The 25,372-nt window shown below is 41.4% G+C and overlaps 1 protein-coding gene across 1 annotated transcript; it reads left to right on the forward strand.

The window, feature by feature from the left end:
• Positions 1–4,524: 4,524 nt before the first annotated feature.
• slc47a1 (solute carrier family 47 member 1) lies at positions 4,525–24,311 on the forward strand (the record flags this gene model as incomplete). The annotated part of the gene is made up of 17 exons (XM_080435950.1): positions 4,525–4,737; positions 4,987–5,088; positions 13,457–13,525; positions 13,667–13,815; positions 14,307–14,349; positions 14,807–14,851; positions 14,971–15,068; positions 15,896–15,993; positions 16,128–16,241; positions 19,378–19,445; positions 19,689–19,797; positions 19,921–19,996; positions 20,092–20,161; positions 20,523–20,655; positions 21,090–21,184; positions 22,150–22,248; positions 23,943–24,311. 17 exons carry the CDS (start codon positions 4,525–4,527, stop codon positions 24,309–24,311), a joined length of 1,950 nt encoding a protein of 649 aa, XP_080292076.1.
• Positions 24,312–25,372: the final 1,061 nt, after the last annotated feature.

Raw genomic sequence — 25,372 nt, forward strand, 5'->3', positions numbered from 1 at the left:
GCTTAGACTTCTGTGTGCAATGTCTTTTTTGATATCTTAACCAAAAGTGAACAACGTTTTGTTTGTGGAGGACAGTCTGAAGATACAGTGTAGGACTGTACGGTGTTTGGTGAGATATTTTTGGACGAAGAGATTTGGTGCTGAGGGAAAAAAGGAGCGGACCTAGCGCCCTGGGGACCCCCGGTCTGTGTATAGGGTTTAGTAATTAATTTTGATAAAGTTTCAAAGTTGTAAACTTTAGACAGTTGCTGTAGCACCACCATCAGGACTATTAGCCCATAACAGTAGAGGTAAGGCATAGGACTGGACCTATGTGCAGAATAAAGTTTATTCTCATGCATAGGAAGGCAGATTTCGGCAGAAGAATAGCAAATACAAGAGGGACAAGCAGATTAAAAACGTTCTGTTATCAAGACAATAATCTGAGAATGTTTGTACATCTAGACAACATAGAGATTTCTGTTTGACAAAGATTGCTTGCACTATTAGTGGAAAAACATGATGTTAAAAGATGCTCTATTTGCATTGACGAAGAAGAAGAAGAAAGTAGCACTCCCTCTCTCTGCCACTAGAGAGAAGCATAGCCATCTACAGAACATGTTCCCTTCACCTGCTGGTTTTAATTCATGCTTTGTTGCATGAAGTTGTACCTCACCAAAAATAACAGATTTACCAGTGAAAAACATGTAAAATCGTTGTATGATTAAGCATAACGTTAGGCTTTTGACACACAGATTACTCAGACATGATGTGATCATCAGCTTTGGAGACATATGGCTGTAATTAGAAAACAATCAATATAAAACACTAAAATGTGACAAGACAGTGAAGTGAGTGTGTGCAGGACAGAGGACATAGCTTAGCTACAACAAAGGTTCTGAGAATCAAAGAAGTCTTATGGCTGTCCCTGGTACAAAATCGTTTCAATTGGGGGTTCGTGGCCAAATATCAATTTGGGTTCTCTTGACATGAAAATGTTTGAGAAACACTTACCTACAGTATTGTTTCAAGCCAGCAGTGTCAGCTGTCTCAATAGTCTACATGCACGTTGAGATTGATGATGCAGAGTTCAGAAATGATTAGCTGTGACACTGTGGGGAAAGTGCAGATCTAATCACAGTTGAAAATGGATGTGGTGGCCAGGGGTGCAATGCTCACTGGACGGCCTTGCACGTCGTGCCGGAACCTATTTGACCAGGAGCACACGCAGGCACACGCATAGATTTAAAACTACTTTAAATTCGCACCTCAACAAAGTTTTCAAAGGCTCCCGAGTCACACCTAGCGAATTAACATAGGAATAAGCCTATATGCATATCAATTGTCCATTGTGTGACTTGCAGTGTAGGTGTTAAGCGACGTGCGCGTCACGTCATTGAAATAGAGTGCAAGAACATACCAAATGAGCATTGCATGCCTGGCGCTGGGGCACAGGAAATGATGCCTGATCTGATCCCCCTGGAGATATTTTGGGCCTGCCGCCTGAGTAAGAAAAAGAGCAATGATTAGTGGAACCCATTAGATAACCCCAGCGACAAACACATCAACCCCCATTAAGTTCTGTCTGTAAGTGTTGTCCTGGGTTTCCAGAAGGTGGCATGCCCATTTCCTGTTCTGGTTAATTTTCTCATAGGTCTGTGTGATTGTCTCAGCAGCAGATTTGAACCGGAAACACATATCAAGGTGTCATATGGGTTTCCGGTTCAAACGGGAACAGCTAAAACAGGTATGCCACCTTCTGGAAACCCGGGACTACAGTAACTGTTATGCACAGAGCCTATTTATATCCCACCTTGGTTTCCTTTAAGGTGCTCAGCCTTTATCTATTGGTTAATTGTAATATTAGGATCTGGGCACTGGGTGGGAAATCTTCAAGTTCACACCTGAGCACATTAAAGCAAAATGCCTAAAATGTAGGCTAAATGTAAAATATTCACCAGACACTGTGTACCGTTGTTATGTTAACTGTTAGTTGTTAGTGGCAGTGCAATCATTAGCCACCTTGGGTTCAGCAGTTAGAGTAGGGCTTCAGTGTCTTGCTCAAGGACAATTTTTAAAACAAAGCCATGGATGGAACAAGGGACCTTCCTGTTTCCAGATAGCCGCTCTACCCCAAGAGCCACAGCCATCCCTAATAAGTACCTTGCTTTGCCTGGTAATCCTAGTTAGAATATTATTATTGTTATTATTATTACTAGTGGTGGTGCCGCCGTGGTGGTGGTAGAATTAGTATAGACCCCATATCATGCAGGCATGTGCACACAGGCAGGTTGCAAAGGAACCCAACTGCTCCAAAGATGCATTCCATCAAACTTTCGGCTGAGGTTTGTCTTCCAATGCAGAGGTGCGTGTACTGTGACCCCAGCCCAATTGCTGTGACTGCTTGGCGCAGGCTCTCGCTTGCCTAGCTTCTCGCTTGGTTGCGCCTCACAAGGACAATGAGTGAACCAAAACGCACACTCCTCAAAACAGCTGCTTTTGGAATGGCTGAATCTGTCTTGAGAGATTTGTACTGTAGTAATAGTAGTAGTAGTAGTAGTGGTGGTGTGGCATATTAGTATTAATACTATTCTGTAAGTCTTATGTACATTGTCTCCCTGTCCTTGCAGAGAGCGGTAGTTGCAACGATTACAGTAAAGATGATGGCACATCTGATAACATTAGATCTCTAAAGACTAGAATTACTTTCCTATAATAAACTCATTAGGGAGAATCTACTGATCCTTCTGAAGATGAATGTGTGGACAGGTTTTTCCAAATCATGCTGAGATATAAGTCCTTGATATTAAGGTGATAGTAGGCTGACTTTGTAATTGTGGCTGTTGAAATTCAGCTCTGAGTCTATGACTATACACCAAGATGTCTGGCTTGGGTTGTGGTTGTGGTTTATACCATTACCAGTAAGTCTTGGTCTCACTAAGTCACTGAAGTATGTGGTCTACACAGATCAAAGGTTGGCAATAGTTGCTACACTGCACTAACAGTATGTGCTATTGCATAACACACTAAGAGTCTGTCCACACTCCACACACAATGCAAGGTCAGTTTTTCTTAGTTTTTTCCCTGCATGGAATACACTCATGCACGCACGCACGCACGCACGCAAAAACATACGCACACACGCACTAAAGACTACTTTAATCGCGAGAGAGAGAGAGAGAGAGAGAGAGAGAGAGAGAGAGAGAGAGAGAGAGAGAGAGAGAGAGAGCATACAGTGGCTGTCCCCATGGATGAAATCAATGGTCAAAGTACATTCAGGAGCAGATAAGATTAATGTCTAGCATATAGACACTCAAACACACAGGACATGACCACCATGTATGTGGTTAACCAGAGCCCTCAGACATGAGCACCATGTAGGCTATGTGGTTAACCAGAGCCCTCAGACATGAGCACCATGTAGGCTATGTGGTTAACCAGAGCCCTCAGACATGAGCACCATGTAGGCTATGTGGTTAACCAGGGCGCTCAGAGCGCACCCCGTCTGTGCACACTGCACAAATAGACATTCCTCATCAGCTTACTGGGCTCTGAAAAAGTGCATACTCAAAAATGCACATGCAAACAGGTTACATAGACATACATTTTGTTCGTGCACACACATGGAAACGTGAACACGGACAGACACACTTGCATACATTGTATGCACTGCATTAACGCACGCACGCACGCACGCACGCACGCGCGCGCGCGCACGCACACACACACACACACACACACACACACACACACACACACACACACACACACACACACACACACACACACACACACACACACACACACGTTTTGGGAAAAGTTAGCATTTTTTAAAACACAAATCTTCTGTTATGGGGTTCCCTGATGGGGGTCTGTGGCCAAATACACATGAATTTGGGGGTCCTTGCCATGAAAATGTTTGAAAACTATTGCCATAGTGGAGTCACAGGAACAAGTCTGACAGGAACTCAACAGCTACAGTTTGTTGGTTCAGCAGGCAAAGCATCTTAACCACTTCACCATTGGCAGACACCAAATTTTGCTTTAAGCTGTTGTGTAACAGCTGCGTAAAGGTGTCTGTTGCACTGTATTGTACTGTAAACAACACGCGCATGCACACACACACACACACACACACACACACACACACACACACACACACACACACACACACACACACACACACACACACACGCACACACACACGCACACACAAAAAGCAGAAACAAGCAAAGGCTGTCCAGGGACTCTACAAAAACTTTCCCCCTCCTCCTTACACTCTTTTATCTTCTTTATTCCCTCCCTCTCCGCTGGGAGGTGGTCGGTCTCCGATTTAATAAGTAACCTCAAGGAGGTGTGTTTCTTTTCGCCTCTAACCCCGTGCTTTCATGGACCGACTGCCCCCATGTCGACGAACAGGGCAGCGTCCTTCTCTCCCCCTGTTCCCTCTCTCCACTCTCCCGTCTTCCGTCTCCCCTTTTCTCCATATCTCCCTCTCTCTCTCTCACTCTCTCACTGTCTGTCTGGCTTTCTCCTTTCATCTGAATGGAGAAACCGGCCAGTCCAGAACCGGCTGCCAGCCTGCCGCCGGTTGCCGGGGCTCCCGATTCCATGGGGGCCCCTGCTGGGGCCGGGGCTGAGGGAGACGAGGCGACGGCCGTCAGCTCCAAGCTGTTCCGGTGTGCCTATGTGCAGCGACTGCTACCTTTGGCCTACAGGGAGGAACTGTACCATGTCCTGCGGCTCACAGGCCCGCTGGTGAGTAGGGGAAAGTTGGGAGCACAGCGGGGGGTGCTGTTAATGCTCCGCTGTTCTGCAGCTGCATCCACGCTGCCCTGTTTGTAGGACAGTCTGTGCACTGTACAATTTAACATGTGCCCTCTACCCCCGTTAGACAAAACAGTGCTTTTATCTGATTGTTATTCTATTCCTGATGTGCATGGTCATATAATTTAAAAGTCCCTGTCTTGTTTGTCTCTCCCCCTCCCTCTCTCTGTCCCTCTACAGCTGGTATCTCGGATTCTCAATTTCCTATTGTCATTTGTGAATACCATATTCTGTGGTCATATAGGCAATGCAGAACTGGCTGGATATGCACTGGCCTCAGCGGTATGACTTAATACTACTATTACTAATACCACTATTTCTACTACTACTAATAATAATAGAAATATTGATACTACTGTAAATGTTCATCATGTAAAAAATGTGGATAGGGACAGAGGAGGACAGAGTGGGACAGGGATCAGGATATTTTGAGTTTCTCCTGTGATGGTGTCAGGGAATCAAATTCAGTGAGTGTATTTTGACTTGATGCTACAGTTTTCAGAGGCAAGGGAGACAATGATATTCAGAGGTTTGACTGACATACACACATTAAAATCCTCAGTGTTCATTTAACTCTGTGTGTGAGTGTACAAATTAAACCAATTGTAGACAAATGGTTTAATTAAGCATCTTTGAGTGAGTTCTTGCTGCATGGTATCGGTCATAGGTGATTACACTAAACAAAGTAAGAGATTAGGCTAAGGGCTGCAGACCATGTTTGATGGATTAAGTCGGTTAAGTCACTTTGTGTATGTAATTGCAACAATAATGAAAGCCGGGGGGGGGGGGAAATCTTGTCAAAATGTATTTATTATTATTTCAATTACTCGCTGCTGAGTGCCTAATGATGTGTTGGGCGGACAGTGCAGTGCAGACAAAGGAAGAGCTGCTCTTGCAGGTTTCAATCCAAGGCCAACTGGAGTAAAGTCACGTTTCTGCAGGCGAGAGTCTTAACATAAATACTTAACTACACTGCTGCTTAACTACATAAGGAGTCGTCTGTGTACATAGATCTCACACACACCGATTGATCTGAGCACAGTGCCCTTCTTTTAAAGTGGCGTGCATAACGCAAAGCCAGTGGTGATGAGGGGAAAAAAGTCCAGACTGGTCTGGGAGGTTCTCGTCGGCTATGATAACCTCAGTGTTGCTACAGTCCACTTCAAGAATAGCTTGTCACTGCACTCAGTGCACAGCACTCATTAAACATCTGAGGGCAAAATAGACTCAGGTTGGTCTTTGATATGAAAAAGTATCACTTAACCCCAAAGAAATTGGTACAAAAGGTTTTTCAATGGATTCTGGTAGTATTGGGCATGCTAAATAACATACTAATAATTGTCAAGATGGCGTCCAAGATTGCTGTTGGGAGATAGAAATGGCTACCGGTATCTCAATTGAAGAAAATGACATAGAGTTTTCAATTGATCCTGGTACTGTACCTCTAGGCATGCTTGATAACACACAAAAAAATATGTATACGTTTCGTATGTTATTTAGCATGCCCAATACTGCCAGAAAAACCTTTTGTATCAATGTTTTGGGGGTTGAACCATATATTGACCGGTACTGTGTTTAATTTGTGTTGTTGTAATTAACAGAAGTCGCTGCTACTTGGGGCCCTGCATGTGGGGAACGACGCAAGCAGTGGCGTAACGCAGAATCGCGGGGCCTCCCCGCGGGAGTTTCACGTGAGGCCCACGTGCATGTGCGTGCATGTGCGTGCACAAAAAGAAATTCGGGTCTAATTTGGGTCTAATTCGGTCTAATTCGGGTCTAATTCGGTTCTATTTGACCAATATAAATCAACTTTATATTTTATAATCAACAACCCCTGCTGGTGCCCCCCCCGCACCGCATCACTTGCTACCCCTCAGTTACGCCACTGGACGCAAGTCGTTCCATTTAACTATGCGGCACAAACATGATGCGAAGCTCGGCCAAACAGTTAGCCAACTAGGGATTTATATTGGCTTAGTGGCACAAACGTGACGTGATGCTCAGCCAATCCGTCGGGTTTTCCAATCAGGGAAGCTGATGCACTCAATCTCCCTAACACAAAGAGAGTTTCTGCCTCTTTCTCAGACCCGCGGGACGACAGATACAGATATTCGTGCTTTTTATGTTCTCAGAAACCGTTATTCCGCCCGAATTGCCATTCGGCTCCGCACAGCTCGGGGTCATATAAGACACACACGGCGAGTTTGAGACTGTTCAGACTGTCGGACGCTTTCCGTTAATTATAGTATACATACTATTAAGTGTATGGCCCAGGAAATACTGCTAGTCACAGTCTCTGTGAAACAAGAGAGGTGAGGATGATATGGCTCACAACGCGTTGCAACCGCGATGCGTTGTGACTGTGAGCTTACAGATCGGCTATTTTTGGTCTGTGACATTGTTGCATAAATCAGGCTTTGCAATACATAAAGAAAGCAATTTTGCAAAGGTGATGGAGACAGTGCTCAGAGAACAATGTCTGGGTTGAAAGAACAATGCTTGGATGTGAAAGCTTCCAATGGGTAACATCAAATGAAATTTCAACATAATCATGTAGTAGATGAAGTGAAGCCACTTTTAGAATATGCAGATGGAGAAAGTAAGATGACTCATCCTGTCGTCGCAAAACCAGAACAGGAATACATTCAGTTAATTTCCCTACATTATGGTGGTTCTGCCTGCCAGAACAGAAATGTAATCTTCTAGTTGAACTGCTCATACTGTACCTTAAGAGCTACTTTTAATTCCTCTTTTTATTTTGTAGGCAGTTCTCTACCTTTTGCATGTTCTTTATTTTATTGAGATGGATTAGTTACAGCACAGGTTTCTTTCTTTATATCTATCAAATTCAATTCATAAGATGATTGTGCCAGTTTAACCCATTTCAACATCAGTATTTTGGGCATGTTATTATGGCCATTTTGCAATCTGGGGGCTGTCTATTTGAGGCCCTTGGAATGGAGCATTTTTGGAAGCCATGAGTTGCAATAGAGGCTAGGTGCAGGTATAGGGTCCAGTCTGACTGACCAGCAGTGGTGGAAAAAGTACTACAATGTTTACTTAAAGTAATACAATGCAGGTCCACAAATAACGATTTTTAGCAGCCTCTGCTGGTCATTACCGTCACTGCAGGTCTTCGTTTATTCCTGCGTTACCCAGAATTCCATTTGTTTTCACCGGAAGACGGAAGCGTTTCAAAAAGCGTTCTTTTAATTGTTTTATGCTATCTGTGGATCGTTTCTCTTAGCCAGTGGAGCTTTAGTTACCGTGAGCTGTGTTTTCTTTTGCTGTTGTTTTTCGATCTTCAAATCCTACAATCTCTTAAAAACAGCGTGAGATTCCTTTTTGTTATTAGCGCGGTAGTTCCTGGCCAAACAGGAAACCGGTGCGGTAGTTCCTGGCCAAACAGGAAACCGGTGCATTTCCGTTTCCGTTTTCCGGCCGGATGACGTCATTTTCGCGGGAATGACTACCCTAGCCACCGTTTCAATAGAAAATAGTTTATAAAAGGCTTTCGGGGGTGAAATTCATGTGAGTGGGTGTTGTGAAACATTTGCCACTCACAAAAGTAATACAATTTAACTTTAGTTTTGTTGAAAAAGTTACCTAGTATTACTTTAAGTAAAAGTATCAATACTGCAATGGCGAAATACTCTGTTACAAGTAGTCTTTTTGCGTAAAAGTACAAAAGTATTTTTAGCATCAAAATATACTTAAAGTACCAAAAGTAAAAGTACTCATTATGCAGAATATCCCGTTATCATATATCAAAAATGTATACAAATCTTTAGAAAATAGCAGATCTACAAGCTCACAACGCGTTGCATCACATTGTATTTTCAAATAGCCAATGTTTAAATAGGGCTGAAGTGGTTAATGTATGTTTTGTAATAATAATCCAATTCTGTAAAGTAACTAGTAACCTAACTAAAGTTTTCCAATAATTGTAGTGCAGTAAAAAGTACAATATTTGACTCTGAGATGTAGTGGAGTAGAAGTAAAAGTATAACAAATTGGAAATACACCAGTAAAATAAAAGCACATCAAAATTGTACTTAAGTACAGTGCTTGAGTAAATGTACTTAGTTACTTCCCACTACTGCTGGCCAGCAAGGTTTCATGTGGTTGGTTCCACTACACCACGTCTGAGTGCCTTTCCATTCTAGTAGAGAGTAATCTGTTGCATCGAGTGTTATGTTGAAATGTCACAATAATTCGTCAACAACAGAGTTTGTCTCATGCTGTCAACAGACATAACAGTGATGGCCTAGTCTAGTGGTTCCCAAAGGTGTGCCGTGAGATAAGTCCCGGTGTGCCTTTTTAGTCCCGGTGTGCCTTTTAGTGGATTTAGTGACAAGCACACATTATTATAACTGCAATATTTACAACTATACAAAAAGTGATACAAAAATAATAATCATTTACTATATCAGTACTTTGTGCACACTCAAATTCTACACCCGAAATATATATAACGAAAAAACATCACATGGATGCACCTGGGACGTATCATCAGTGTTGTAGCCTGGGGTCATAGGATGTTTCGGGTCTTGCAACATACACCCTCGCCCAGGTGACCCAGCCAGGGTTGATCAAGCCCTAGCCTCAATCTCCAGGCTTTTATTGTTTAGTTTTGCTAAAAAATAAAAGCCTGGCCCAGCGCGTCGGTGTACTCGGTATGAGGAAGTGTTTAATTTCCCAACCGACCAGAGTGCAGTGGGCGTCGCTCGTAATGTTGTGTTAACGGGGCGAGGGTTGACGGACAGATAGGTGAACCAATGGGATCAGGCGCAATCTCTCGCCGGCTCTATACACCCGCCCCTCTATACACAAAATCAGGAGCGTTGGGGCAGCCTAATCAAGCCCCGACTTACGTCCCAGGTAGCTACCCACGGTCAGTCCTAAATAGGGAAAGACAGGGCCACTCAATACGCTTGTCCGAAACTACTCTGCCAGGAATGGGGGAGAGGAGAGGCTCTGGCACGTGGAGGGACTAGGCTCTGTGGATGGCCTCCTGGCCGGGCTCCTCCTCCGTCTCACCAGGTCCAGGACCTGAGCGTTGCACCAGACTCCCCCGCTTCAAACATTTCATTCTGGTGTGATGGTGTCTTGGCCTGTGGTGGTACTGCAGGCTCCCTTTGCGGCTTGCTTGAATGGCCCTCCTAAAGGCCTCACCGTGGATTTGTTGGGCTTCTTCCTCACGGAAGACACAGACTGGGGCGCCAACCCAAACTGCTCCCAAACTGCCCCCTATATATATCTCAACCGCTTTCAACCTGATGTCCCTATTTTGTGCAATAGGCAAAAAATTATGCAACGTGTGTGTGAGCTTGTAGATCGACTATTTATGATTGAAAATGTGTGAAAGTCTGACATGGGGATTAAGTGGTTAAGCTTTTTGTTTAGCATTAGTAAATAAAAAATAAACGTTTACAAAGTGATAGGAGTGATAGCATAGTTATATAGGCCATTTTGCACGGATATGAATACGGTTGTGTCTTGAGATTTTGAGCACATAAAGTTTGAAAACCACTGGCCTAGATGAGCAGGGTTGCAAGGAATAACAGACAACACTTGTAATTGTGTGCTGTCTCTCAGTAATTAGAAAGCAACATGAAAGCGGGGGTCAGGGTAGCCCTCTAATCCAGTGGTTCTCAAAGTGGGGTCCGGGGGCCCCCAGCGGTCCTTGGGGGGGTTCCAGAGCGTCCCCAGCAAAAGTAGTTAATATAGCATCACAATCATTTTAACCACTTTATATCCATTTATATGTTGGCTATTCAAAAATAGCAGATCTACAAGCTCACAGCGCGTAACTTCGTGCAGCGCTGCGAGCTTGTACATCTGCTATTTTTGAACGTTTTTGAAAAATATTGAAATTTTGAATAATTTTCATTTTTTTTTAACGTAAATCTTCTCCTCCGGGGGTTCCCTGGCATAAAACCTTTTCAGATGGGGGTCCGCGGCCAAATACATATCAATTTGGGGTCCTTGACTTGAAAAGGTTTGAGCACCACTGCTCTAATTTACCGTAAGAAGACAAAGGTTAGAAAGGGTCACAGTAGTAGGACACCGGATTACTTTTTGGATTTTGTAGTAGAACTGATAGGAATACTATAAAACAAAGTTCACTTGGCTGTAAAGCTCAAACAAACATGCGAGTCCAAAGTCAGCTTCCTAATACATTGTGGGGACGTCACGCACTGCAGTCTTGGTTCTCTGGGCTATTCTGGAGAGAATTCATTGGGATCAAAGAATATTTAAGTGATTGTCAGAGTCCATTAGAATAACAGATAAACACATTTATCGCACATCCATAAACACTAATGTCTAAATGTCGGTAACGCAAAATGAGTCATGAGAGTAATGATCTCTGGTAAAATTAACCCTGGAGTACCTATTTTGGTCACATTTACAAAAGATGAATGTTTTATATACATAAAAAAATCACACCCAGTGTGAAGTGAGCAGTGTTATTTAGAACAGTGGTCATCAAAGTGATGGAAGCTCACTTCAACAAAAAAAAAATCACACCCTGTGTGAAGTGGGCGGTGTCTTGCCAGCTAATCACAATACTGAATGGAGTCAACCAATCATGTAAAGATAAATACATTTATTGAAACACTCTTTATGATGGACGAAACCATAACTTGAAAAAAACAAATACAAATACATTACTAATTTCCTGGGCCCAGATCACAGCGCAGGAAAATGTACATTTTTCCAAATCTCACTTATAGGGGCGGTTTCACCGCCCAAAAATGCGTGGTGCTATTTATAGGTTATGAATTTCATCATGCGTCTCGCTAGCCAATCACAGTACTGAGCAAAGGGTCTGAATACTTATCAGCCAATCACAGTACAGCGATATAATTATGTCTGGAGTCTCGCTAGCCAATCACAGTACTGAGCAAAGGGTATGAATACTTATCAGCCAATCACAGTACAGCGATCCCAACCTCACTTATAGGAGCGGTTACACCGCTCAAAAATATATAGTATATATATATATATATATATATATATATATATATATATATATATATATATATATATATATATATATATGTAATTAATATAAAATATATACAATTATATCGTTTTCTTTTTTATTTATTTTATACAAAAGGGATATAGCAAATATAGTCAATCTACTAGCTCACAATGCATCACATCACAATGCATCGCATCACGATGCATTGGCCCAATCATAAAGAACACTGACTTGAAGTTATTCAGTATTGGTGAATGTTGGAAAGATAATAGATTTAGCTTGACAGGATATTATAGAAGAGGCACACAATGGTAAACAGATCTTTATCGAGGCGTTAGTGATAGTGTATGTATGGTCAAAGGTTATCTCAGATGAGATTACAAAACCGATGTTGTCACCACAAAGCTTCAGGTTACTGGTCTGAATGAGAAGCGGATATTCACACAGAGGCAAAGCTAATCTGTACTTCCGCTCGGGACCAATGGTCCAGGATGGTCAGCATCCATAGTTTTCCTCACCATCTCTTCCTTCGCTCGCTCCCCCTACAACTTGTTCCTTATGCCTAATTTATACTTTGTTTTACTGACCACGTCACTCCACGAGCGTCACGGCAGCACGACAATGTACAGTATAAATTAGCATTTCCATCACATCCTGTAGCTGTCACTCACAGAGGGTGACAAAGGTACATCCAGAGCACAATAGTGAAAGTATAAAATAGAGCTTAAGTGGTTAACGGCACTCTGACACTTTGGGTTATTAGTTTTATTGTTGGCGTTTACTTTCACCTCACAGTGGCTTTAGCAACATGCCGCTACAGCAGGAATGATGGGGACGTCATGCTCTAAGCCAAATTGGGAAAGCTGTAATTAGTCAATGTCGAGATATCTCCAAATTGTGTAATGAATGTTGCAATTGTTGTCAGAAAGAACGCTTCGAGAGATTCCCATTCATGGTATTTGTGATAAAGGATTCTTGCCTCTGAGGTTTGTTGATTGTGAATAACAAAGTTGCCACAAACAGACTGACTGACAGTGTACTCTGAACGCAATACAATTCCCAGTGTGCATTTAACTCTGTGTACACATTTGTGCACTCAGTGTTACAAATGGATGAATTAACACTAAGGTCTTTACTGTGCTGGAGAGGGACCAGACAGGTGGAGTTGTGGACACATGCTGTACTGCAAGTTTATTGGAGAGCAGCTCAAAAGGACATTCTATTCTCAATGAACTCAGGCTAACACAGTTCACAAGGATCCCAAGGTAGAGAGGTTCAGGCAGATGAACAGACTGTGAAAAACGTATTCATGCTGTGGGTATAAAACGCAAATTAAAAAAGTAAACAGTGTTACAGATACACTGTGAAGCAAATGTTGTGGTGGACTCACCCAGGACTCACCCTTAGTCTTCGCCAAAGATTGTCACACATCATACAGAAGCAGATCAAAAGGACGGCCCTGCCCAAACGGTGCTATGGCTTTATTCCAAAGCACCATTGGTCCAGTGGCGCGAATTATTAGTAACCCAAATATCTGAACATGTTCAGCCTATTGGGGTTTCAGAATAATGGGCTGCCATAACAATGGACAGGCCCTTCCCAAACATGGGTCGTATTTCCCATCGATTGTCTAATTTTCCATGTTTTCCATTTTGTCAGACCATCAACGTGAGCACAGCAGCCACAGGCTTTGGCCTCGCTATGGCTTGTGACACACTCATTTCTCAGGTGAGCACAGTACTGTATGTTATTATAATAATACAATAATACTTAATAAGGGCATCATATGATATATGATATAAAGCAAGTAAGCAACTAATTTAGATGCCCAGACCTTCTATCTTATGTACAGCATGCTTGTTCTTCTAGACCTATGGCAGTAAGAACCTGAACCGTGTGGGAGTAATCCTCCAGAGGAGCATGTTGATACTACTGCTGTTCTGTCTGCCCTGTTGGGGTCTGCTCATCAACTCACAGAGGCTACTACTCCTCCTGCAGCAGGAAGAGGAGGTGGTCAGGTAAGTTCACTTTTTCTATCTGCCCTTGGCCAGTGGTGTAAAGTAACTAAGTACATTTACTCAAGTACTGTACTTAAGTATAATTTTGAGGTATTTTTTTACTTTACTGGAGTATTTCCAATTTTCAATACTTTTACTTCTACTCCACTATATCTCAGAGGCAACTGCAATTATTTGAAAACATTAGTTACAAGTTACTTTGTAGATTTCGATTTTCATTACTAAACATACATTAACCACTTAAGCTCTATATATCAGCTCACAACGTGTCGCGATGCGACGCGTTGTGAGCTTGTAGATCTGCTATTTCTCTTCATTGGGTCACGTGCATGCAATATATATATATATACACAGTACGTGCATGCGTTTTGTACATACTGCATGCAAGTAATAATAATGGTTCCTTTGGAAAACAAAGGGACAAAGACACATTTACAGAAATAAATACACACTATTTGTACTGAAGTGATAAAAGGTTTGTACTTTTCTAGAATTGCCCAGCTGTATGTGATGGCATTTCTCCCTGCTATTCCAGTGAGTGTATTTTAATGAACTTCTCTGTTAGAAGCTAAATGGAATGTTCTGTAGATAATGTCATGTATGTTGACTAACTCTGACATTTTCGGCTTACAATGTATATAGGTACACTAGCTTTCTTTAATTTGAATGACAATACCTACAAGTCAGTGTTATGTACAGAACAGTATTAGACATAAGCATAGCCAGCCAATCATATTGCTGGCTATGCAGCATACTGGTTCCGTGGTTGGGATTGAATTATATTGTGTCGATTCCTCTGTGAATCAACAAGTATCATTTCTGAAAATCTTGTCTGGGACGGAGAAATACATTCTCCTTTGGGATAATTTGTTCCTGGAAAATATATTTTACAGGAATTTCAAATAATCTCAGATGATCTCATCAAATCTACACGAGAGTGTGTTTGTGTTTGAGAGTTCTGCTGTCTGAAAATGACATTACCCCCCTACAGGCTATGTTCCTGCATCAACTACAGGTTGCTTACCTTCAGAATCAAGTAAGAGTTCATTCCTACGGGCTGGGTTGAAAAATACAAACAACCTCTCAAAGTAATTTTGGTCTGACTATAACCGCTCCTGTGCCCGACTGTAAATTCTATTTTTTTTTATCGGACAGGGGATCATTTTGCCCCAGATGTACACGGCAGCAGCAGCAAACATCATGAACTTGGGTTACAACTACGTTCTGATATACGTCCTGGAGATGGGCGTGATGTAGGTGTGAACCATGATTTTCTCTTCCTGTCCTCCTCAGACTGTTTTCATCTCCCCATAAGCCCCCAAAACACTTTTAGGCCATAAATTATTCAATTAATTCATTATTTTCAAGTTAATTGGCTTGTCAGTATGACTTATCTGCAAATAAATACTAGGTTAAGAACAGTGGTGTAAAGTAACTAAGTACATTTACTCAAGTACTGTACTTAAGTACAATTTTGAGGTACTTTTACTGGAGTATTTCCAATTGTCTATACTTTTACTTCTACTCCAATACATCTCAGAGGCAAATATTGTACTTTTAGTCCACTACAATTATTTGAAAACTTTAGTAACTAGTTACTTTGCAGATATAAATTATTACATTATAAAACATACATTAACCACTTTAGCCCTATTTTATACCAAGGCTATTTGAAAATAGCCGAACTTGTAGATCTGCTATTTTCAAACATTTTAGTACTTTTACTTTTGGTAATTTAAGTACATTTTGAAACCCATACTTTTGTACTTTTACTCAAGGAATTTTGAATTCGGGACTTTTACTTGTAACAGAGTACTTCTGCAGTATTGATACTTTTACTTAAGTAAAACATGTGAGTACTTTTTCCACCACTGGTTAAGAATAGGTTATGTGAAATATGAACATCTACTGGTGGTGAAACACCTATTGATGAACAACAGCACGCGCGCGCGTAAGCTGTATGCATGTCTACATGGACGTGTGTGTGTGTGTGTGTGTGTGTGTGTGTGTGTGTGTGTGTGTGTGTGTGTGTGTGTGTGTGTGTGTGTGTGTGTGTGTGTGTGTTTGTTTGTACTTACAGAGGATCGGCAATAGCTAACGGCCTCGGTTGGATCACAATCTGTCTGCTTCTCTATGGTTACATCCGTTGGAAGAAGCTTCATAAACAGACGTGGGCAGGTGAGATGTAACAAAGCATTAGCATGCATAGTCATGCATGCCTCACACACACAAATACACACACAGATGAGCTATAAAAAAAAAAATCACAATAATCTCTGTCTTCTCTGGATTGTATTTGGCCCTCCATCTAGGCTGGTCCAGTGAATGCCTTCAGGACTGGGGTTCCTATATGCAATTGGCCATTCCCAGCGCTCTCATGGTCTGCTTTGAATGGTGGATCTGGGAGGTGGGAGGTTTCCTTGCGGGTCAGTATTTGTGAGTTTGTATTTGTGTATCCTGACAAAAAAATACTAATTCTTTATGATATTGTTGTAAGGCAATTATAAGAAATTGTGTCAAGTGTTTCATAATGGGTTCTATATTAGGCGAGGGATTATGTTTTTGCTCCGGTGAGTCTTTCCGTCTGCCCGCCTGTGAACAGCTAATCTCGGGCATCACTGTATAGTAGCAAAAATCGGAAGCTGCGTTCTTGATTTGAGTTTTGACGACTCATACATAACTGTAGAGTGTCTTTACATGCTTCCTGGTCTTTAAGTGCCAGCATGATGAGGTTGAAAGTAAAGCAAGTTAAATGCATGACAAGCCTCCTACCTCTTCTCTGTTCCAGAAATGTTAACAAACTACAATATCCATTGTGGAACATAATCCAGTGTTCCTTTTTCTTGGCATTACATTTTGTTTTTTGATTGCTGCTATCATAAAGTTAGTCAGTAATGATTGGGAAACCCCATCACCCAGCTGGATTGCATTGGTTTTAAATTAATTTGTTACTATAATGTTCATTCACATATTTGCCCAGCACGCAACACATTATGGAGAGTTATTTCCAATCACACAGGCGCAGAGCAGCGCCACCAGCTGGAGTCAGCTGTAGACTGTGGCTCTGTGCTGTTTTTCTTTAAATGAGAGATGTCATCAGACCCAAAGCGATCTGATCATTTGCCGTAACCGTTGGTCCTAACAAGTCAGCTTGGTGTGTCAGGGCCTTAGAGCCCCATGCTCTCACTAGTGATGTTAGGAATTGTAAATGGCCAAATTAATGGCTTGCAAGTTGCTTTGAGTGTATTGGTTTCACAGGCTAGGTTTCCAGGCTGGTTTCCAGGCTAGGTTTCACCAGTGTTGGGCAAGTTACTTTATTGTCTCCGCCAGAGGTGGAGAGTATGTTTTCGTTCTTGTCCTTCCGTGTGTCCCCCCGTCTCAGCCAAGCTAACATTGGTCAAGCTTCGCGTGACACGTGACAATATTGTTGTCACCAATGCTCTGATTGGCTAGCGAGACGCATGATGACCTATAAATAGGTGTGTCACTTAAAAAAATCTTTTATATTTTGTGAGCTTCCATCAGCCAAGCTAACATTGGTCAAGTGACACGTGACAATATGTAATATAAATAGGTAAGACAGGATTAATCAGGAACAGTACTGGCGGAGACATGTGCTCCGAGGAGCACATTTTCTAGTTTTAGTAATATATTACTATTACTTATTACCTTCATTTTAAAGTAATACATTTCGTTACATATTACTGTCTGAGCAACAGTAATATATTAATATTACATATTACTTTTTAGTTACTTTAAAAAAAAAAAGCTAAAATTGAACAATTAAATAATCTAGATTTTGTATTATTATTATTAGCCCACAAATTATTTTTGGGACACAGATATGGCAGATGGGCAGGCATTTAAATTATAAGATAGGATTATAAATTACATTAATGAATCAATTTTACTTAAATTAATCAATTCATGAAAAGACATATACCTTCTATAATGTAGCCTATAATGACATGACAAGACACAAGCCTCTTTCTATACCTTTTTTTTAATTAAAGTCCACAGAACAAGGACTGCATGAGCAGCATAGAATGTTGAGCCTATGAAATTAAGATAAGGACATAGAAATATGGTTAAGGTAATTTAATTGTTCAAAATTTGACCTCTCTGAACAGTGAACAGTTATATTACTGTAGTGTCATTGTGTCAACCAATAACACATCATAACAAAATGCATCTTGACCTACAGTACCACTTTGATTGTTTGACAACCAACAACTAGCCAATTTTAAGTAACACAACCGTCCCTATGGGATCTAAACTCCCATCCATGTGTGGTCAAAGTGGCAAATAAAATCTCTTAACACAGCATTTTGACATTCCCGGCCGACACTCATTTAGATAGACATGGCATGAGTTTAAAACATTGACTAGACAGTTAGAGTTAAGACTCATTTATATGGTCTACAAAGAACTCAGCTCTATACAATTATATTTATACCGTAGGCTACTCTTTAAATAAAAATCCTCATTTTATTTGACCTTTAAGAGAAGACTGCGCTAGCCATTTATCCGCAATCCAATACTCTCATATCTCCCTGTCTGCAGTGTTGCCTGGTCTGATTATTATAAGCCACATTGGGCTTGTTTTTCTGAAGTTGCTTGTAAATAATGGTAGAACGGTTGTGAGCTTGTAGATCGTCTATTTTGAAATAGCCAACATATATAAATATGCACGTTGTTTAATGGACGACATATATATAGGTTTGAAGTGCTCATGTGGCCTATTATAGTCGCTTCTTTTGGCCTTGTTTTCATAGACCTAGTTGCTTATTCCTCTCGCACAATCTGGTAACACTGCTCACGTTCCGACCAGAGTCCGACATGTACTCTGCAGCCGCACCGTGGGGATTTTACATTGAGCACACACACCCGATGTTTGGCTTCTAACTTAGCTCTGGACTTTAATTGCCTTTCAATAAAACCACATTTGATAGACATAAGGATCACCTACATGTTACTGATTAGAGATTATTTTATATTTTTGTAATCAGTTCATTATTTCCTGCGTAATCGATGAATAAAACTGACGTGTGTAAATTGGAACATCACATTGCGCGATGCTTAACTTGCCTTCTTTAAATAAATGAAATGGACTAAACACTCTCCCTTCAGCTGATATAGTAAAATTAGAATCACAGAGATTTGTTGACAATGATAGCCTGTAGAGAGAGGTGCATAGTTTTAACAGGGATTTTGCTGTAGGCTGTGGCTTTGTGGGTGGATGAAAAAAAAAACATCTTCACTTTGGTGGGTAACGCACAAAGTAACGTAGTGTCATTTTAATAATATATTACAGCTTCTCCTTGTAGTAATGCGTCATATTACCCGTTACCGCAATTCGGTAATATATTACGTAACGGCGTTACGTTACTAACGCACGTTACCCAACACTGGGTTTCACACATATTTGATTTGTACCAATAATACTTACTGGGGACAGTTTCTCAGCAAAAATGTAATAAAAAAAAAAGAAAATTGCATGTGCATTACTGAGTGTGATTACTGTTCAACAGGTTAAAATCCTGAACATTCTCTCTGATACAGGAATATTGGGAGAGGTGGATCTCGCAGCCCAGCATGTATTGGTGGAACTGGGAGCCATTACATATATGGTATGATTTGTCTAACCATCACCTACAGTATCATTCTATCACAGTGGTTCACAAAGTAGGGTCCGGGACCCCCAGGGGTCCTTGAGGGGGCCCTCAGCTAAATTGGTTTAGCACTTTTACAACTGTTTGAAAATAGCCGATCTACAAGCTCACAATGAGTTGTGACATTGAGAAAAATATACAAAGAAAAGAATACAAGGATATAGGTGAACTTCTTTAAAAGTAACTGACCTCCGGTATCAGTTCCCTCTAGGTGTCCATGCAGCTGCCTGCGTGCGTGTTGGAAATGCCCTCGGGGCTGGTGACACTCCAAGGGCCATTGTTACCTGCAGAGTGACTCTGGCTTTGTCAGGTAAGAGGAACACACAGTACCAGACGAGATGCGCGCACGCACGCCACACGCACGCACGCACGCCCCCCCCCCCCACACACACACACACACTCATTGTTAAAATTGTATTTTCTTTTTTTCTAGGCATCCTTGCTGTGTTTCAGGGTGTTGTTATTTGTGCCTCCAAGTCTGTGATTGGTTACATATTTACCTCAGATGAGTGAGTAATGTTTAATTCATACTTATAATAATACAAATAATAATAATAATAGTAAATCACATTTAATACAAAATGTCTCCTTTCTACATCTGCAGAAACATTGTGGCGATCGTTTCTGAAAACCTCACTATTTACACTTTCATACAGTTCTTTGACGCACTATTGGTAAGTTATGATTCAAGGACTTTGGGATAAAAATTGTTTTGTGATATTTTGGCTAAATATGTTCCTCCAAGGCCGCACACACTACGGCCTCCTGGTGAGACACTGGCGATTCCATGTGTATATCAAAAGGCATGTGGTTTCCAATACCATCCCTAGGACCAACCAGTCCAAAGACCAACCTGTATAGGGGTCAGTAGTGACAAGACCACACAAGTGTGTGGGGAATTGAAAAGAAAAAAAGGGAACATTTGTCAAGAAAAAAGTAAAGTCATATTAAGTAAAATGTCAAATCATACAGTGAAAGGAAGGAGGATACTGGTGCTAGTTTGTGCTTCTCATATTCATTTCTGTGTATCTTCAGTGTGTTTGCTCTGGGATCATGGTGGGTGCTGGGATGCAGAAAATTGCTGCATTGTCCAACTTGGTGTCCTACTACGTCGTAGGGTTGCCAATAGGAATAGCACTGATGTTTGCTGCCAACCTCAGAATATTAGGTAATGCTTTGCTTACTGTGTAGAAGAGTATTATGAATTTACACATGGCATGTCCATGTAGACATGCATGGACATGCCAAATGTCCATCCAAATATGTTTCATTTGACATATGCATTTGATTAGTTTCCCCTTATACACACTCTCTCACGCACGCGCGCACGCACGCGCGGGCGCACGCACGCACGCGCACACGCACACGCACACGCACACACACACACACACACACACACACACACACACACACACACACGCCTGCTTTCTCATTTGGTTTAGCCGTACAAGTACACACTAAAACACACAGTAATATGTCTGCCTTTGTTTCACTGCTGTTGTTTCCCATCAGCTGTGGTTGTGAATAAACTACTCATTTTGATATTTTCCTGCATGTGTGTGTGTGTGTGTGTGTGTGTGTGTGTGTGTTTGTGTGTGTCAGGATTGTGGCTGGGTATCTTCATTTGTGTCATATTTCAGACAAGTTTCTTCATTTTCATCATCTTTAAACTGAACTGGAAGAAAGTCACAGCGGAGGTATGTCCCCTAAATCCTATACAACCCCTACAGATTATCAGATATCAAACCTGCCTTACCATTTTCATTTGTCAACAACACACACAGTTCAGTTGTATGTACTGGAGGAAAGAGGATAATCTGACTTATTTCTCATCTGAACTGGGAGGCAAATTGCACAAACTGTGAAAGTCAAGATTTCTCTTTTTGAAAACAAGATGACACCAAACACACAAAAAAGCCCAAACTCAAGCTTTCAACATCTACAACAATAATCTGAAAATCATACAGTAGGTCACAACTTCACAAGCAAAGACGGTTGATAAGTAGCTTAATTAAGTAATAATGATCCCTTGAACCACATTCAAAAATCACAACCTGACAAGAAGCCATGCTTGGATTCCTTAGAGACTTAAGAATAAATGATGGAAGTTATTTTCTTTTCGAGCAGCAATTGTACAATATATTTTCTGAAAGCTAGCAATATATTGTATTTTACCAGACACAGCATTTATCGCCAACACCTATCAGGGGCAAGTGCACCCCCTGGACATGGCACTAGTATGTCACAGGGAACTACACCCCTATCCAACCCTTGATGTCATGTGCCAAGCAGGGAGGCATTGGGTCTCATTGTTATAGTCTTTGGTATGACACGACCAAGGGATTGAACCCCAACCTCCCAATCTCAGGGCGGACACACATGGCTCGGGGCTATTTACTTACTTAATAATGCTAAAGACAAACAAAATTAAATATAGAGTATACAGTTCTATAGCCACGACTAAGGAAGACACAGTGTTGGCAAAACCGGTCAGCGTCTTTGGCGTTTTATTGTCTTTACATAATTATGTGTAGCCCTGTCGTCTAATTAAAAGGCTCCTTGCTCGAGTGTGCTAGAAGTTTGCCCTTTGATGGGCCCCCTTTTCATATACAGTATTTGATTTATGTTTCCTCACGGGACTGGCTCTCATGTGCTTTTGCAGGCACAAGTGCGAGCTGGCAAGACAATGATTGTCTCATCAAACCGTCCTGTTAGTCCGATGGTAACAACACTCCCTGATGTATCAGACTGTCCTAATACAGTAAGTGTGTTTTTATTTAACAACACAGATCTGTGTCACTTAACCAATTGAACCCTAGCATCCGTATTCTGGTGGTGGCGTTGGTGCTGGAGGGGGGGGGGGCATTCGCAGAAAACAGCTGATCTACAAGCTCACAATGGTAGATCTGCTATTTTCAGCTAAGAGATTTGGTCACACCATTATCCTTTTGATAATGAGCAGATTGGTGCCTAGCATGGTTTCCTCCGCCATCGGTGTATGAATGTGTGTGTGAATGGGTGAATGTAATGCACAATCTATGTAAAGCGCTTTGGATAAAAGCGCTATATAAATGCACCATTTACCATTTTTATCCTCCTCGTGGATGGACACAGCATGACATCACCATGCTTTAACATGACTTTAAAAGAGGCATCAGAGAACACGTGGAGGTGACATCATGCAGAGTTGCAGTTAAAGTTGTTGTAGGGCAGGCAGTTGACATAATGGTGACAGCGAGTGCAGCCCTCTGCAGGGCGCCCTTGAATTGCTTCTCAGCATGTCTGCGGTGACTCCTACTGTTGGAGAGACAGTCTGTCATCCAGGTCTAGCTGCTTGACTCCCACAGCAGTAGGGAACAGATAGCCTGGGAAGCATACCTTTTCGGGTCTATGAAGTAACCCTACGTCACCAGGCGCGTCAACCGCGTCATCAGGCGGCCGTAACTGCAAATCCGGAAAGACTTCACCCCAAAATAGGTCCGTCCTAATAAAATCCTTGATGCGGCGTAGTTTAGCTTATTCTTTGAATATAAATGTGAGTGTACTTTCCGGAGACTATTTAGCGTCTGTATTATCCCACGGGGAAATTCTATTCCATTAAATAGGGATTGGGGAACCAAAACAAAGCGGCACCGCAAAACCGGATCGGCACAATCCGGAAAGAGAATTCTTTTTTTGTTTTTGTTTTTCAGTAGGCGTGGCCTAGACCGGATCACACAGGTCTTTAGTAACGCATACCAGGCTTTCCTCCGAGGTGGAAAGACTGGTGACGCGAGGTTAGGGAACAGATGGCGTTAAAAACACTGAATCAAAGAACATAAACGTCTGAACTGTCCATACTGGGGCGGATACTAGTTTTGTGTAGTTACCAAGATATCATTCCGTTTCGAGCATTCTTTTTAAAGGGCAAGACCACTTTTAGTAGAGGTTTGGGTTGTGTAGTTACCTTGCCATGATGTAACTCCAAAGGTGGACAAGAAATCAAAAATAATTGCTCCATTGATTATAAATTGATAATTCAAAATATGCTCCTCATTGACTTACATTGTACTGTAAAACAGCTCTCAAAGTCACTCTTTCAGCACATAAACGACGCAAACAATGTTGATTCAGACAATATAGAACATCACAAAACCCAGAACTTGTTTGTTTTTTAAATAAAATTGTTAACTTCCTGTTGATTTTGCTATTTTTATTAAGAAGAAAACCCGGATCTTCGAATAGTAGAATCAGCAGGAAGTTGACATTTTTATATATAAAAAAATAGTACTGGGTTTTGTGATGTTCTATATTGTCTGAATCAACTTTGTTCGGATTCGTTTACGTGCTAAAAGAGTGACTTTGAGAGAAGTTTTACCGTACAATGTAAGTCAATGAGGAGCATATTTTGAATTATCAATTTATAATAAATGAAGCAATTATTTTTATTCTTCACCTTTTTCCTTCTCTTTAAAGGCCCAGCTGGAGGGTGATGGGTTTCCTGCTGGTTACAGCGCTGTCAGCACCCAGGATCGGGATCTGAAACCAAGGCCTGAGATGGAGGGCAGCAGCAAGGGCCCCTTAGAGACACAGGGAGAAATAGAGGGTGTTAAAAACACACCAGGCATCAAACCCAACGCCAAGCTCTCTCTCACTCAGCTGATCCTCCGACGAGGACTCACCCTCTTGACCACAGTTCTCATCCTGGCTGTAGGCATTACCGTGCACTTTGTCTTCCCCCTACCAGAGGTCTCTGCTCGGAGCAGGAGCAACTTTACCACAGACTGGGCGAATAACTCTACACCAACCCCAACAGCTTACCTGGAAGTGACCACACACCCCTAAGCAGTAATGAATGTTATGTCTTATAGCTACACATGGTTCTACGATCACAAGCGGAGCCTTTAAGCCACACATGCTCATACACTGTCAAATGCAGAGTGTTCATCTAACTCTGAGATTTCTCACTCAAGTGAGAAGTCGAACCGAGACAGTTTGTGGCAATTGATTGGCCTGTGACCAAGCAGACATCTAGTGGTTGTCTGTGGTCACTTCAGGTCTGGCAAAAAAAGTGGCAATTTTCCAAATTTATTCCTACAGAGAATTTATTTTCCCCTTTTGCTTTCAATGTTCTGTGAAATAATGACAACTAAAACGTTTTGATATTTTTTCCCCTTTTGCTACAAACTGCATGTGGTAAACAGCCAGTATCCAGTGTCAAAGGATACAGCATTCAGTTCTCAATTCACCATGGCAGCTTCGAGAGTAGACTGAAAATAGATGTATTGAGTCAGCAGGTGTGTACTGCATTACTGAGCACATCCAACAGACAGCCATAAAACACAATGTACATTAATTCTTACAGGTGATGGAACTGTCTTGTTGTGGTGGGGGTGGTACAGTGGAGGGTGGGGGGTTAAGCAGGACAAACAGAACGGTACATTCTAAAAGTACATTCCAAACATTTTCTTATTACGGTCAAAACCCTTACGGTCAAAACCCTGACCAATGATACATACTATACTGTACGCAGTGTTGGACAAGTTACAGCTCACCCATTCTTGAGTATTGGGACATATCATGTCCTACCAAAACATTTCAAATGATTTCTTATTAACACACTAATTAAAATAAATTGTTGGTTGAAAATATATTCTTAAAGCATTTAATTACATAAGGTGATTTATACAATGTTTTGGTCTGGTTTTCTTTTTTTTTTTTACATCTAAACTTGCCCTCTGCCATAAAACACCCCTGTCTCAGACAAGGATTCACTACTTCAAACAATTTATTTTCTGTTAAAAGCATTAAAGAAAACTAACCATGTGTATCGATAACTTAGGTGTAAGAATGTACAATTATCTTTGTTTAAAAATATATTTTTTGTAAAAATGTTGTCTCTTTAA

Source organism: Gymnoscopelus braueri, assembly GCF_963280865.1.
Source record: "Gymnoscopelus braueri genome assembly, chromosome: 8".
Taxonomy (NCBI): Eukaryota; Metazoa; Chordata; class Actinopteri; order Myctophiformes; family Myctophidae; genus Gymnoscopelus; species Gymnoscopelus braueri.